Below are 16,194 nucleotides of genomic sequence, written 5' to 3' on the forward strand. Positions count from 1 at the left end.
TCAAAAAGTTCAAATGTCATTATGTATATGGAGCCAAATGAAAAGTTTCAAAGAATGTTATCAAGTTCATGTGGGAGGTCATATATGCATGTTTCTATAATTGAGATAGATCACATTATCTAGTGCTAGTTGTGTATGCCTTAATTGAATTGATCATTGAAGCTTCACATTGGACTAAGGACTATCTCATTTTTTGATATCCACACATAACACACAAGTCTGTATTTAATGAATGCCATATTCATTTGTGTGATTTGTACTTATAAAATGTGTTTTCACATGCTTAATATTTATTAATCAAACACAAAAAGATTTTTGAGTGTTTTTAGTTGTTTTTGGAAAGTACTTTTTTTTTACAAAAATGTCAAAAATTTCAAAAACAGTGTTGCCCTGTTTTGGCGACTAAGCCGCGGGTTAGTTCCATCGCATGTCCAAGTCGCGAGCCCACTCAAAGATTTTTCGCTGCTCACTGGCGAGTCAAGGTCTCAGTCGCGAAATATACTTAGAAAACTTTTCAGAATTTGAGTTTTTGCAAATTTCGCGGCTCAGTTTAGCGACTTGTTTGCGGATGGAAGGTCTAGTCGCGAGGTTACTCAGAGATTTTCGCGACTCAGCTCGCGACTCCCTCATGGGTAGATCTTCCAGTCGCGAAAAACACTTAGAAGATTTTTCAAGAATCTTGGTTTTACAGTGTTTTGCGGCTTACCTTGGCGACTTACTAGTGACTTGATCCAGTCACGAAAAATGCGTGTTTTGCGTTTTAAAGTCAGTTTTTCAAAAACTTTTCAGTTTTCCCTCATACTTTGAGACTGTTCATTGTCTTCCCCATTTCTCTCTCTGAAAATCACCGTGTTCACTCTTGCAAAACCTCCATTTTTGCATCATTCTCTTCTCAAATCTTCAAGAAAAAGGTATGGGTTTTCTTTTCCTCATTTCATATTTCATGTTTTTGAGTGTTATTTTCTTGAACCTGAGAATGTGTTGTTGCTATTGTGTTCTACAAAATGTTGAGTTCGAACATGGGTTTTGCTTAAAATGTTGGGTTTGATTGATTAGGCTTGATTTCTTTTGTTGATAAATTTATTGGTTATCATGATTTAATATTCTTATTCTGAGCCTTGTCATTAGTTAGGTGTCATACCCCTTGAGTTTATGGGTTTTTAGTTTTTATGTGATTTACTCTATATAAAATTTGGGTATTGCAGAATGCTTGTGTGTTTGATTTGGTTGTCCAATATTGATGTGATTGTGTGTTACCATATCATGTGTATGGCTAGGCCTTGGGTTTTACTTGCTCATTTCATATTCATTAAGTTATGTCTGATTGACATATACTCTTTGTGTCAGAATGTGGTTTACACTATACATGTTTAGTTACTGGGCTATAATTTGAGTTATTTTTGTTTCTCAAAGATGCTTGTTCTGTATGTTGTCTGACACTTTGTTATTCCCTTTGTAACTACGTTGTTACTAACCAATGAGTATTTCCACATATGGTGTTTGCTCTTGTTGTGGCCTCTTCTGCTTGTTTACAGATGCCTCCCACACCTTCAAAGAAGAAGACTCCTGCCAAGAAGGCAGACAAAAGGCTAAAAATGGACCACAACATATTTAGGTCTGTTCAACACTTTAAGAGATACAGAGATTCCTTCATGAAGGGTACCATTATCCAGGAGAGGTTTGTGGACTTAAATGACTTGAAGGACACCTTCATTCCAGAGTGCTTTGAAGGCAGAGGATGGGAGAAGTTGTTGAGTGATCTACCTGCAGTCTATGAGCCCTTAATACGGGAGTTCTATGCAAATGTGGTTGTAAAGGAGGATGAACTGAACTGTTGGGTAAGAGGTCATGAGTTCACCATAGATGCTCATGTCATTAATGAGGTTCTAAGGCTTGAGGGTTTAAAGGATTATGAGTTCACTAACTATAAAGACAGGATGCTATCTTTGGACACTGTCCAGACTCAGATTTGTGGGATTAAAGAAGGGAGATGTCTCAATACTAATGCCTTTCCTGCTGAATTGAGGTGTCTAACCACCATCATGATTTTCAATTTGTATCCTATAAGGAAGATGACTACTCTTACTAATGCTAGAGCGATCTTCCTTATGGAGCTCAAGGAGAAAACTATTATTAACATCAGATCTCACATATTTGACACCATTGTGGATGAGACTAAAACCTCCTCTAGGCCAAAATTGATCTTTCCTAGCCTTCTTATGACGATTTTCAGAACAAAGAGTGTTGCAATCCCTCAAGACATCAGTCCCATGACTCCATTGTCTGCAATAAACAAATTCACCATCACAAGGATACAAAGTCGTCTTCCAGGTGATGAAGAGGAGGGTGACCATGGAGAAAGTGGTCCTATGGAAACTGAAGCAGAGGCTGCAGGACCATCTTCCACATCCAGAAGCAGAGTCAAGAGGAGCAGGGCTTCCACTTCATCAGCTGTACCTCCTGATGCATTTCAGATCATCCTAGAAAGGCTTGATGGACTCAGAAAGATTCAAAATCAGCATACTGAAAGGATGACAGCAATGCAAGATCAGCTTGATGTACTCTCAGCAAAATTTGACAGCATCTACACTGACAAGGAGCAGTGACCCTTTGGCCATTCCAGTCAAAAAGGGGAAGAATTTTTGGGTTAGCACTTGAGGGGGAGTTTCATTATTATATGCTGTTTTCTTTATAGTTTTGATACTATGTTTTGGTTAACTGTTGTTATTATGGGTTTGATACACTAGGTTTTTAGGCTTTGTTTGGCTATATCTCATAACTCTTAGATGGGTTTTGAAACTTTGGTGGTTTATTTATACATTGTTGATGTTCATTAGTATAGAGTTTTATTGTGTTTTGGCATGTTTATTTTGTACCCATGTTGCTTATGTAAGCTTTAAGGGTTTGCTTCCACGCACTTATGCAATTTGTAAGCTTTAATGGTTTGTACCATGCAATGCAATATTTTTGTTTTGCAGCCTTGTTGCTTAATAACCTTGTTTTGTGGCTTTTAGTACTTGATGATAAATGCCTTGCATTTCTCTTCTAGTACAACACTCTTGTGCCATTGTAGGATTGTTCCTAGATGCATATATGTGTGTGTGCATTGGTTGAGTGTTGGACATGCAAATGATACTTTGCATATAAGCTTATCAACTTGCATGTCCGGATGTTCATTCCTTGTGTGAATGAGCATTGTGATCACTTTTGCATAGTGATTACCTGTTTTGGTCAAGCCATGGTTTACTACTTTCTGCTTTAATCCATTCTTGCTTGATCATTCCTTTATTGCTCCATATGCATTTCAAGTCTTTCTACATACAATGATATTGCTACATTGTTATGTTTCAGGAGATACTTGTTCATATGTTTCAAGAGCGTTTCAAAATCTAGAGTTAGGTGCGAGTGAGTTTTGTTCAACTGTTCCCAACTCACGCGTTAAGTCTAGAGTCTGTTGTAGGGTTTTGTCATGGAATAGTCAAAGGGGGAGATTGTAAGGTTGAGTTTAATCAATCATCTTGTTGGCTTTATTCCGTGCCAATTTTCTTGTAATTTAAGCACTTAGTAATCCTGTATTTAGGTGGGATTCATGTAAGGGTAGTGTGTGAGAAGATGTGAAGAAAAGCTCAAGTATGTGCAAGAAGGCAGAGTTTCATGGCTAGGACTCGCGACTAGCAAGCCACCAACTGCAAGCAGGTGAGAAGCACACAGGGAGCTGAAGGGTCGCACCAGCTGTCGCACTACAGGACAAAAGTCCCAGGCTGGCTAGGCCATTATCTCGCGGCTTGAACTCGCGACTCAGACCAGTCACGAGGCCAAGCCGCTAATCAACCCTGTTTGGGAAAAACTGACTCTTCATATTCCTTTCTCACCTCACTATATATACACCCTTATACCCACTAAATGAGTAGAGCTTCCAGAGAGAATTTTATGAGAGAAACCCTAGAGAAATATAAGATTGATTCATCCACAATATTTATCTTAGAGACTCTTCAAATTCCTCTACTCTCTCCCTCTCCATTGTCATACCCTTGAGAGGCTTTTGACCAAATCATTTTCTCACCACACCTACATTTGTGAGAAGGTTTATTTGGTACTGTTGGGAAGCAGTTAGGAAGGAACCAATTCACATTGGTTGATGCTATAGTCTAGTAGCGGAATCCAGGAAGCTAAAGAAGAAATAGGTTCGGCGCAACCTCGTTAGAGCAAGAAGTTCGGAGGGCTTAGGTACTTGGGTAGATTAGGCTTGGAGGGTTTTCTGCTGTTCATATATCCCAACTACATTCTTAATGGATTATTTACCGCTTGGAGGGCGGCGGAGAGGTTTTACACCGAGGGCTTCGGTTTCCTCTTCGATAACACATCGTGTGTTATCCGTGTGTTTGCATCTTCCATCCCTTTATCTTTGCCTTATATTTACTGCTATGGATGTGTTTATATTTGACTTAGATTATTTATCAATTATGTATTTGGCTTATGTTCATGTTCCGCACATTAATTGTTTGATTATAAGCTTGAATTGATATTTTGTATTTTGGGGTCTAAACGTTCAAAAGTGGATTATACCCATTTTGAACATTAAATGTTATTTGCCATGGATAGTGCTTTCTATGCCTCTATGCATGTTTTAGTTGTTGATAAATGTAACATGCCATGTGTTTGTGAAAATGCCTTTATGAGTATTTATCATAATTGTGATAACATGTTACTTGAATCATTAGGTGTTGTTGATATTGTAAACATCAAACTCTAAAAGAAAGAAGCTAAGAAGTTTCATAAAAATGTGAGCAAGTTCATTTGTGAGATGATGATTTGATGCTAAGCTCAATAAATCAACAAATTGGTTGAGAAATATAAGAAACTTACTGAAAATTCTCTTAAAAAGCTAAAAGAGTTTGAATGTTTAAATATGGATTTGGATGCTAAACTTGTTTTGTTTAACAAACTTGTTGATGAGCTAAAAAGTGAAAATGAATCTCTTAAGATGCATGTCAAGTGTTTGATTGCTGAACCTATTGCTAAAAATAATGAAAATATTTGTGACAATCATGTTGTGGTACCCAATTTTGTGCCTATTGTGTGTTATATCTCAAATGACAAATCGGTGTACATTCTTCCACATAAAAGAAATCAAATTGTGGTGAGAAAGGCTCTTAAGTCAAAGCCTTCATTTAGGTCTCAACCTAAGGTTTTGGATGAATCTAAGTTTGTTCCAACTTGTCACCATTGTGGTGTGATTAGTCATATAAGACCTCAATGTCATAAGTTAAAGAGAGAACAAAACCATGTTACTAGACCCCTTCCCAAAAAGCCTAGTGGACTTAAACACATTGTTTGTCACCATTATAGTACTTTTGGTCATCTAAGACCTCATTACTCTAAGTTTCATGCTCTTAAAAGAATCAAAAGAAAAGAGAAACTTGAGCTTCTTGGAAGTTGTACTAAAAAGGGTAAACCAGATTTAAGTGAAAATAGCATGTTGTTAAAAAAAGTGTTTAATGCTCTTAACTCATTGTCTATGTGTATCTCTGGTTCTCGTTCTTCCAACCCTCATCTCTCTTCTCATGAGACACTCATCCCAAACAACTTCTCTGTTTGGATGAGGAAAGGTTCCTATGGTTGAGCTTTTGCTTTTTTGGTCCTTGATCTAATTCTTTCAATCTTTGTAGGACCCTTCATGTATTGATTGTCATATCTTCATGCATTTTATGCATTTTGCATTTCTTTATATGCATTGTTTTTGTTTTGATCTTACTTTTATGTTTTAGTTTTGTGTGAGTAAAAAATCCAAAACCACATAAAAATTCAAAAATTCAAAAAGTTTGATCATATATGTTTGAGCACATATCACATGTGTGTTTAGCCTAATACTTTCGTACAAATGGCTTAGTGCATTTATAAGCTTAGCTTGTTATGTATGCATATCTATCTCTGTGGGAAAAATCTTGACATCTATGTGTGATTGTTGTAAATCGATCTTCAAACTTGTCATGAATGATTAGTCAATAGTCATGTTAGTTTTGATACATGTATAGACTTATGTCTATATCTCTTCCCACTCATTTTTTTAAAGAGCTCAATCAATGTCAAATCTCGAAAAGAGATAATGAGCTAAAAAAGCGTCGTACATATTAGTATTTGACTAGGAAAAAGGGAAAGCTAAGGCTTGTTCATCAAATTTAAATATCAAAAATTTCAAGCATTAATCTCAAAATGATGTAATGAATTGTAAGAAGTCAAATGAAAAGCTTCAAAGATATGTAATCATTTTCTTATGGAAGGTCATATATATTCATTTCTATAATTGAGATATGCCACTTGACTTAGTACTAATTGTGTATGACTTGATTGAATTGGTCATTGAATCTTCACTCTAGACTAAGGACTTTCCACATTTGATACACACACAACACACATGTCTAATGTTCAATGAATGTCTTATTCATTTGTTCAATTGTACTTGATTAAATGTGTTGTATGTGTGCTTAGCTACATGTTTGATCAAACTAAAAAGATTTTGATCATTTTATATGTATTTGGAAGTGATTTTTATCACTCTTTGTGTTCATGTTTTGTGCTTACTTTGTTTTTCATAGTGTTAAGCATGTTTTGTGTTGAAAAACATGTGTCAAAATTTTTGGCTACTCGTTTGGTCACTCATTCGCGAGTAGCGAGTTTTGGCTACTCATTTGGCGACTCGCGAGTAAGTCACAAGTTTTGGCTACTCGTTTCGGCGACTCACGAGTAAGTCATGAGTTCATCCAGAGGCTCTAGCGACTCATTAGCGACTCACTCACGACTCGACCAGTAGCCAAAATGCCCATAATCAGTTTTTAAAATGCTTTTCATTCGAAACCTGTTTTAAACCTCTCCCATCCTCTCTAAAACCCATCTTTCAATATTTTAACATCAAAACCCAACCAATTTGAATGGTTTTTTTATTCCATTAACATCTCTAAGGTATTTCTAAACTATTTTCATTCATTTTGATCCTTAGATTATATTTTGGAGAATTTTTGTGCTCTTGGTTGGGTTTTCATCATAGGAGTTGAGAAAACTTAATTTTTGTACGGGATTGGTTTCTTTTGATGATTTTCTTTGGATGTTGGCCACTTGTGGCAAAAAGAACATGTATTAAGGGTGGTGTTCATGATATTCATGCATTGTTTTACATTATTATTCATAGTGTGCACGCTAGATGTTTGATAAAATGCCTCTTAAGCATTTTCTCACTTGTTTGAACTCTAATGAGTACCAAACTTTGGGGTTTTTCATGTTTCCTTATTAGGAACATGTTTGGATCATTGATTGTGTATTTAACACACCTTACCCCACATGTGCATTTTCCATACTTTGGTCATACATTGCACATAGCTACCTCTTGCACACACCTTTGCTACCCTTGTCATGCATTGGCCTATACCTTGTTCCTTCATCCTAGCATGTCATGTTTACCTTATACTTTGTAGCATTTTGTTTTGTCTTTTGTTTGAGCTTCAATTCTCATTTATCTCGCACCCCTCATGCATCATTATTCTTGTTCATACCTTCTTCTCTTACCCTCATTTCTCCTTGATCCATTGTCTATTTGTGTCAAAAAGAGGGAGAATATACTCTAGAGTAGTATACCGAAGAGTTTTGTCGTTTTTATATGACTCTTGTGTACATTCTTAGGGGGAGAAATTCTATTTCTTGTGCACATTTGTAAGGGGGGAGATATTCCATACGAGAGATGCATATACTAAAGGGATGAAGACATTGTGTTAATAAGAAAACTTTGTTTACTTTGTTTTGTTTGTTTTTCTTTATGTTTTTTTTCTTGTTTGCTTTATGGTGCTTTAAGTTATGTTTAGTATCTATGCTTTGTTGTTCTCATTGCATCATGTTTGTGTGTTTGACATGCATTCATCCTTATGCTATTGTGCTTCATTGAATGCATGTTCGAATAATCATTTGCTTTGCTATATGATCATTGTAGTAATTTCTATATGATTGTTTTGGTGTATGATCAAGTTGCTTATATGTTTCACATCATATTTACTTGATCACAATTTACTTCTTACATTATACTTGCCCTTTTATTACTTGCTTTACCTTGAGCGTCTAATGTGTTTTGTGCAAGTATTTCAGGTTATAGGTATATATGTTCCAAGTTCATTACAGCTTCTAGATTTAGGTGTGAGTGAGTTTTGCCATTGTTCCCAAACTCACGTCTAAATCCAAAGTCTGTTTTAGGGTGTTTTGTCATGGAATAACCAAATGGGGAGATTGTTAAGTTATGGTTTTTCTTATAACATTAATGTTGACTTATTCCATGACAAAAGGTGTTGCAATTGCATAAGTTTATTTCCTTATATTTTTGTGGGATTTATTTGTAATGGGTTTAGTATTAAGTGGTGGAGATTTGATCAAAACAGATAAAAGTCACATGAGGAGCACATGCCAGAAGCTAAAGAGTCAAGTGCCAGTTGTGGAAGTTGCAAAGTCATGTGCTAGTTGTGCTAGCTATTTTCGCAACTCAGTCAACCTGCAAGTGACCCGTGAATTTCACTGGTTAGAGGATTTTTAAGTGTGACCTATTTGCCTATCACTTATGCTATATATACCCTCATTACTCATAGAAATGGTAAGGAACCTATTGAGAGAAAAACCCTAAGAGAGGTTTCTACAACACACCCACTTTATTAGAGAGAGAGCTACTCATTCTTAGAAAGAAATCTTTGTAGTTTCTTCTCCTTCCCTCTCCCATTATTATACCCATTAAGAAGAGATTTGTACCTAAACACTACCCACGTCCATTTAAAGTGTTGAGAGTGTTTTTGGAGCTTGGGGAGCATTAGAAGATGCCAAGGATGGCAGATGCAATAGGCTTATTGCAGGATTCGGAAAGTTAGAGAAGACATAGTTAGGCTTAACCTTGTTGGAGCAAAAAGTTTGAAGGACTTAAGTGCATCAGGTAAATTAGGTTTAGAGAGTCTATTACTATTCATGTATCCCAACTAGTTTTCTAGTGGATCATTTTACTGCTTGGAAAGCGGCAGAGAGATTTTCGTCGAGTTCTTCGGTTTTCTTTTCGATAACACATGCCGATGTTATTTTTGTGTTTGCATCTCTCTTCCCTTACTCTTTACCTTTTAATTGTTGTTGTGTTTGTGATTAATTTTGGTTTAGAGTGTTTTACCAATTTGGATATAGCTTATATTCATCATTCCGCACATATATTGGTTGTGTATAAGCTTGTGTTGGTAATTTTGAAATTGGGGGTCCAAACATTCATTAGTGTTTTCACACCAAGTGAACTTTCATATAAGATGACATGGCTTCCTAAGCTTATGTCAAAGGAGATGACTTGGCTTATTATTACTGGTCCAAAATAAAAGCTCAGCAAGCTGACTACTCAATAATTTTCTTGTGCTTTGATGCCATAACAAACTACCATCTAGTTTACTCTCTCTCTATCTCTTTTCTTTTCTTTTTTTTAATTCAATAATTGAGGAAAGGGGTTTTAAATTCAAGACGTCACTGATAAAAAAAAAATGTCAACCAATTGAGCTAGAAGGCTCTTTACGTATAATATACTCATTAATTTTGAAGGAGAAAAAGGGTTGATATTGCAATCCATTAGAGGATGGTGTTAAAAATAATCTTTAAAAATTAAAATCCACCATATGAACAATTTAAATAAAAGTGTGAGAAAGTGAGTGGTACTACTTACTTTCGTAGATCCATTGTTTCCAAAACACGAGTTTGCTTCTCTTGAATGCATGAGGCATAGAAGCCAATGCGCTCAAAGGAGAGCACTCCTCTCTGTCTAGAGCAAAAGCCAAATTTTGATTGCATCTTATTAAATCCAGAGCAATATCTATTGTATTGTACCATGTAAAAAAAAAAAAAAATTAGTCTGAAGATTTGGAATAGTAACGGCTAAAGGATATTAAGAGATGTTAAGTTTTTACCAAAGTCGCGTGTGTACATAACTTGGATCATAAGTGTGACACCGTTGAGGCCATTTTCTGCCAGCAAATCTTTTAGCGGAGTGCGTCGATAGAGATAGCGTGCTAATTTGATATGCTTGTGGAAGACAGCCAAAACAACTGGAAGAAGTTTCTTATAACTTGGAATCCTGACCAATTTATGATTCTTGTCAATCATGCACTTTGCCATCTCGCAGTTTCCATGCAAAGTTGTCTCAGCAAGGGCTGTATAACCAAATTGATCTCGTTTTTCGAGAACGAGATCATTTTCCGACATTTGCTTCACCAATTCCTGCACTATATTCTCGTGTCCAGCAAAAACAGCCAAATGAAGTACCTTCTTATTTTTAACTGTGATATTTTTACCAAGTACTTCCGGGTGCTTTTTCAAAATTTCCTTTATTTTGTCCCAATCATCAGATTTACCACTTTTCAAATGTTTGCATAACTCCTCGTAATGAGCATTTTTCCCTTGGATATCCTTCCCTGCCAAATATTTATTGTTCTCTTATGCTATAATGGAATGAAATGAAACCGTTCTCATAACCACATGCCAATCACAAGATGCATGGTTCCGGTAACTTTTTAAGCTACTTGAGCGTTGAGAATCCGAAAAGAGAATTCCTGAACATTTCTCTTTTTTTTTTTTCTTTTTTTTTTTTATTATTAAAAGATAAAATGAACATTCCATTATTTGATTACAAATAGAGAATCAAATGTTTACACGCACATTTTTTTTTTTTTTTTGAGAGTCGTTTACACGCATATGAATACACACTAAATTAACTTTATTTTTTTTATAATATGAATTTTGATTTTTTTTTTTTTAATAAGAAGTTATGCACACTCTTAATGCTTAAAAAATTTCTATTTTTCTATTTTTAATTTTACCTTAAAAATAAACGTTCTAGTTTTTTAAAATTACATTAATGTCCAAATTTATCACCCTTTTTTTATGTAAAAGTTAGAAACAAATTTGTCACCCTTTGCTTAACAGAAATATTAACTTTTTTTTCCCGTATTATCTTTTATCTTAGCTTTACCGTCTTTTTTTCTTTTTTCTTTTTTTCTCACGGTAGTAAATTCGCTACCTAAATCATGTGAATTTTGCCCAATTGAAGGAGAGAGAGTAGCAAACAGAATGGAAGGTTGGAAAATAAAAGAAAACTTTTATCCAAAGGCAGAAAAGAGATCTTAATAAAAGTTGTTGCTCGAGCGGTGCCTTACTACAATTTGATTTGCTTCAAGCTCCCTAATGCTTCATGTTAATATGTATAGGCTTGTGAGCTTTAGGCTCACTTTACTTATCTTAGAGCATCTCCAGTAGTTTATTTAAATTTTTTGTACTGTTTGAAATTTTTTGTACTGTTTGAAGAGTAAATCGTACAATAAATTTACATTTTACCTAATTACTTTTTTTAAATACATGATAGAAATATAAATAGTATGCATTTGTTTCTTCTTTAAACAAAAAATACAATATGGCTATCTTATAAAAATATGTATGTCTTTATTTTGTATTATAAATATTGATTTTCATTAATTTTTAACTAATTCTAGCATTAAAGATATTTAACAATTGTTAACTATTTGGTACATCACAGAAGTTAGTGACTAGTTAACATTATAATTGTTCGTTTTCTTAAGGTATGTTATTACATACGCTAGTAATAATATTTAAATCAATTTTCTTAGACTCTCAGAAAAAATTCAATCTTTTTAGTTCCACATTTTACTATTTATATTAAACATCAATATTTTCATTTATATTTTTACTATAATCTTGAATTTTTCATCTTTTAAGATTTTTTTAGAAATATGATCTAAATTATTAGATCTTATTACCATACATAATATGTATCTATGTATATTAGATTTTAAATATAAAAAATTTATTTTAAATTAAAATAATATCATACAATAAATACTTTCTTTTTTGGCTAAGTGATGAATGAGTATGTGAAAAATAATCTCCTTTATTTTAGTTATTATTTACTTATTATTAAATAAGATATATGTGATTCGATCCTTACCTATACTAAAAATCAATTAGTGTCATAATTTGATGATAAAGAACAATCATCATCATCATCAAGTAGGCACCATAATTTTGAAATATTATCTTATATATAAATTAAACTAAATTTTAAAAAGTTGTGCATAAAGGTAAATAATCATAATTAGTTGATTCTTTATAGCATCTTATAAAATTATATTAAGATAACATAAATAAGTTACTAAATTGAAATATAATAAAATAAATAACTTAACATATAATATGATTCTTTCAATCACCAATTTTTTATTTTAGTTTAAAAAATTGCAATATATACATGTATCTAAGTTTATTTGATTTATTTATTTTCATATTACTCTGCATTTTTACAAATTTTTTTGTAAAAATCCTGAACCGAAGGATAGGCATATGCATGCTATGATATAATTAATACTACAAGAAAGTTGGCTTTTTTCAAGGGTCAAAACCCTTGAAAAAAAGTAGGAAAAGCCATTAAAACAATTATTTTGAGGATATAGAGGGAAGGCCTTTGAAAAAAATACCCTTGAAACAATCACTTTTTTTTAAGAGATAATTGAGATCTTTGAAAAAAATAAATAAATAAATAAATCTACAATAACTTTTTTTTTAGGGTATATATATATATATATATATTTTTTTTTTTTTTTTTTTTGAGGAAGTTTTTCTTAAGGTCTATTGGTCCTCAAAATAAAGTTTTTCTCTATTTTTTTTCTTAAAAAAATAAAATAAAATAAAAAAACCACAACCACATATTACAAAACATGGAATAATTTCATCCTGTATATTACTAACTATCCTAAAATAATTTGGCCTCCTTCAAATTTTATTACAAAATGATTTCAAGTTTCAATTTTCTTTGCTTTTTTTTTTTTTTAATGATCTTCAATTTTCTTACTTTAGTCAAATATATGTCAGCCTCACATATGAATATATGAAGGCTGCTATATGAATTTTTAAATACCTATAATACGATTACAGTAAAAGATATTACGTTTTTTATTCCTTGTTTTCTCTTGATCTTAGCTTTCCCTGTTGTTTGCTACATATTTTTTAATATAACTAATACTATTCTTTTGAAATACATGACTTAATACAATTATATATATATATATAATATAAAAAATTAATAATATAATTATATGATAAAGGAACAATATTACTTTAAGTAATATGATAAATACGTCTAATAATTTATCCAATCATATCATGCCATAGTCCAAACGTTTTTCAAAATGAAATATTAAATAGTCCAATTTTTTAAATAAAATATAAAATATATAATCTAATAATTTAAAATAAATAATGAAAATCCTCTAAATATCTCAAAAATATTGATAATTTAAATTTAATTAGTGTAGTACTTTAAATTTGACTAAATTACAAATTATACATTTAAAACTTTCAGGTATTTTTTATTTTTCTTCATACATTCAAAATTTTAATTTAGTCCCAAACGTTATGGATCATTTGAAAAATATAAAAAGAAAAAAAAAATCTTCCGCCCAAGTTTGCTAACGAGCTGTTCATTAAACTCCACAAATGCTTACCACATGTAATAATTGATCCATATCAATTCATTATATCACATCAATATTAAATAACTTAAAAAGACTACGATTTTAAAACATTTCTCTAGAAAATTAAAAAATAAACTAAACTAATATAATTTATTCTCAGTATTTTCTCAATATCCAAATAATAACCACGAATAAATTCACAAAAATATTCAAATTCATACGCAATAATGGCTTTCCAAGAATCCAACACCACCAAAAAATAAAACATTGAAAAATTGATGAGAAAATAAATAAAATACTTAAATAAATTTTTTTAATGATGTGGACAAAATGACATAGTTTTGATTACATTAAAACTACGTTATTTTGAAATGAGCTAGCTTTTTTTTTTTTTTTTTAGATGAAAAGTAGAACTTGTATTAAATATTTAAAAAAGAGTATACATTGATAATCTTGAAGACAAACTTTCAGGCAAGAAGATACAAAATAAAAATTTTAACCAAATGCTCATCAAGATATGGACAGAAAGGGTTTTTAATTATGATCTGTAATGTTAGGGGTACAAATCCAATATTTAAAATTTTAGGATGCAAAATCAAAATTATCTCACACTTTCATGGTATAATATGCAATTTTTTTTTTTTTTAATTGATAATATACTTTCTTTTAAAGCAAACTATATTTATAATTTTAATTTAGTTATAATAAATCCCATGGCCATATATAGTTGTCATATAAGTGGTAGTACTTATATTGAGCCGGATAATATAAGCATGATGTAAGTGATCTAATATGTAAATATTGAGGGAAAAATATTATACATTATTAAAATAATATTAAATAAATATTAAAATAATATTAAATAAATATTAAAACTTTAGTAGTAAAATTTGAATTAGAATAATATTTTTTTGAACTTTTTAAAACTTTGATAATAGAGTTTATCTTATCATAAATATATTAATTATTGTAATATAATATAATGCAAACGTGAGACAGGGAGCAAAGGAAAGGCTAATTGACATTAGATGTTTGAGCATGTGAGAGGGAGAAAGTGTTACCTGAGTTAATCGAGCTTCGTGAGTCAAGACATTCAGGGTTGTTCTCTTCTGTCGTAGAATCCGAATCAATTTGGGCCGAGCTGATCTCGTTATTGCCCCTTTTCCTTCTTTTACTTGATGAATTCTTAGTAGTTGTTCTTCTTGATTTTGTAAGTTTAGGTTTGTACATCTCTTCCAAAGTTTTCCAAGCAATTCTAGCCTTAGTAACTCCCCTAATCGTAGAAAATGTTTTCGGCCCGCAAGAAATTTGGATCACATGTAAAGCCATAACATTCTTCTTGTTCCACTCGTTGTAAGCACGTCTATTAATTTCAAATTGAGGAGGGTTTTTTTGTGATTCAACAATATGCCAAAGATTTTGAGCTTGCAAATAGGTTTTTACCCGAACACACCAATCCAGATAATTATCTTCGGTAAGGACTTCATGAACAGCAATACTCGAGGCAGACTTTGTTCCCATGTTTAATCTGGGTGAATATATCCAGATTGCAAGACAATTACAAGGAATACATATATATATTTGCAGTCTTCTAAGGTCGTGTATTGTGAGGGTGAGATAATTGGAATGAGGAGCATATACTAAGAGGTTTTTTTTTTTTTTTTTTAATTAGATTGCTTATTTTCTAATTATTTGCAACTAAGGAGAGATAGAAAAATAGTTCCAACGATGAATATTCAAAGTGTGAATTGATATATACTTACATCGATGATCAGTTGTAAAATTCCGATGGTGGATGTTGACTTGGACCAAGGTTTGTTCTCTTGATTGGTTTCGAAACTTTAATTTGAATTGTTCCTTAGTTGTTTTTCTTAAAATTGTTTTCATTATACTCAAACCCCCCCCCCCAATCCTTGTTCACGTAGCATAAAATTAGGCTAGATACTCTCTGTGGGAACGATCCTTACTCACACTACTACATATATTTTTAGGAGTATATGTTTTATTTTTGGTTGCCTGCGATAGCACACTAGGTTTAGAGTGTGTTACCAATTTGGATATAGCTTATATTTCATTTTCTGCACATATATTGTTTGTTTATAAGCTTGTGTTGGTAATTTTATATTTGGGGGTCTATACGTTCATAGGTGTGTTACACCCTATTTGAACTTTCATACCTGACTATAATCTTGTTGATGGCTCGACTATCCACTCACATGCACCAGCTTCCATCCTTCTTGGGTGTCAATAGGGCAAGTACTGCACATGGACTCATGCTCTCTCTAATATGTCCCTTATTGAGCAATTCATCCACCTGACCTTGCAAGATTTGGTTCTCTTGCAGATTCATTCGGTAATGTGGGAAGTTTGGTAGGTTGGCTCCAGGGACCAAATTAATGTGGTGTTGAATGTCGCACATTGGTGGCAATCTTGCAACCAGCTCATTTGAAAATAGTTTCCTAAACTTCTTAAGTAATGGTTGCATTGCTGCTGGTATTTCAGGCATTGCTTTGGGCTCGCCATCGGTCTCCACAATTGCAAATACCTATTTTGATTCCCTAGCTTCCTTGTCAAATGCGTCCTCATTGTTAACAAGATAAAGCAATGGCTCCCCCTCCACTTTAGAAGCTTTGGGTATACTGCCCTTCTTGATAGGACCAATGAC

At 32.8% G+C, this 16,194-nt stretch overlaps 1 protein-coding gene across 1 annotated transcript in view; it reads right to left on the reverse strand.

Annotated features, from left to right (window-relative positions):
* The window catches only part of LOC136065873 (uncharacterized), a 34,244-nt gene extending 19,056 nt beyond the window's left edge, over positions 1 to 15,188 (reverse strand). Inside the window, exons 1-3 of the mRNA XM_065769653.1 lie at positions 14,591 to 15,188; positions 9,957 to 10,460; positions 9,716 to 9,862 (exon numbers count right to left, since the gene is read on the reverse strand). Of these exons, the coding sequence (XP_065625725.1) occupies positions 9,716 to 9,862; positions 9,957 to 10,460; positions 14,591 to 15,050 (1,111 nt within the window). The 5' untranslated portion in view covers positions 15,051 to 15,188. The remainder of the gene's footprint in view (positions 1 to 9,715; positions 9,863 to 9,956; positions 10,461 to 14,590) is intronic.
* Positions 15,189 to 16,194: the final 1,006 nt, after the last annotated feature.

The sequence above is a fragment of the Quercus suber genome, unplaced genomic scaffold (genome assembly GCF_002906115.3).
Source record: "Quercus suber isolate HL8 unplaced genomic scaffold, Cork oak 2.0 scaffold_1251, whole genome shotgun sequence".
NCBI classification, from domain to species: Eukaryota; Viridiplantae; Streptophyta; class Magnoliopsida; order Fagales; family Fagaceae; genus Quercus; species Quercus suber.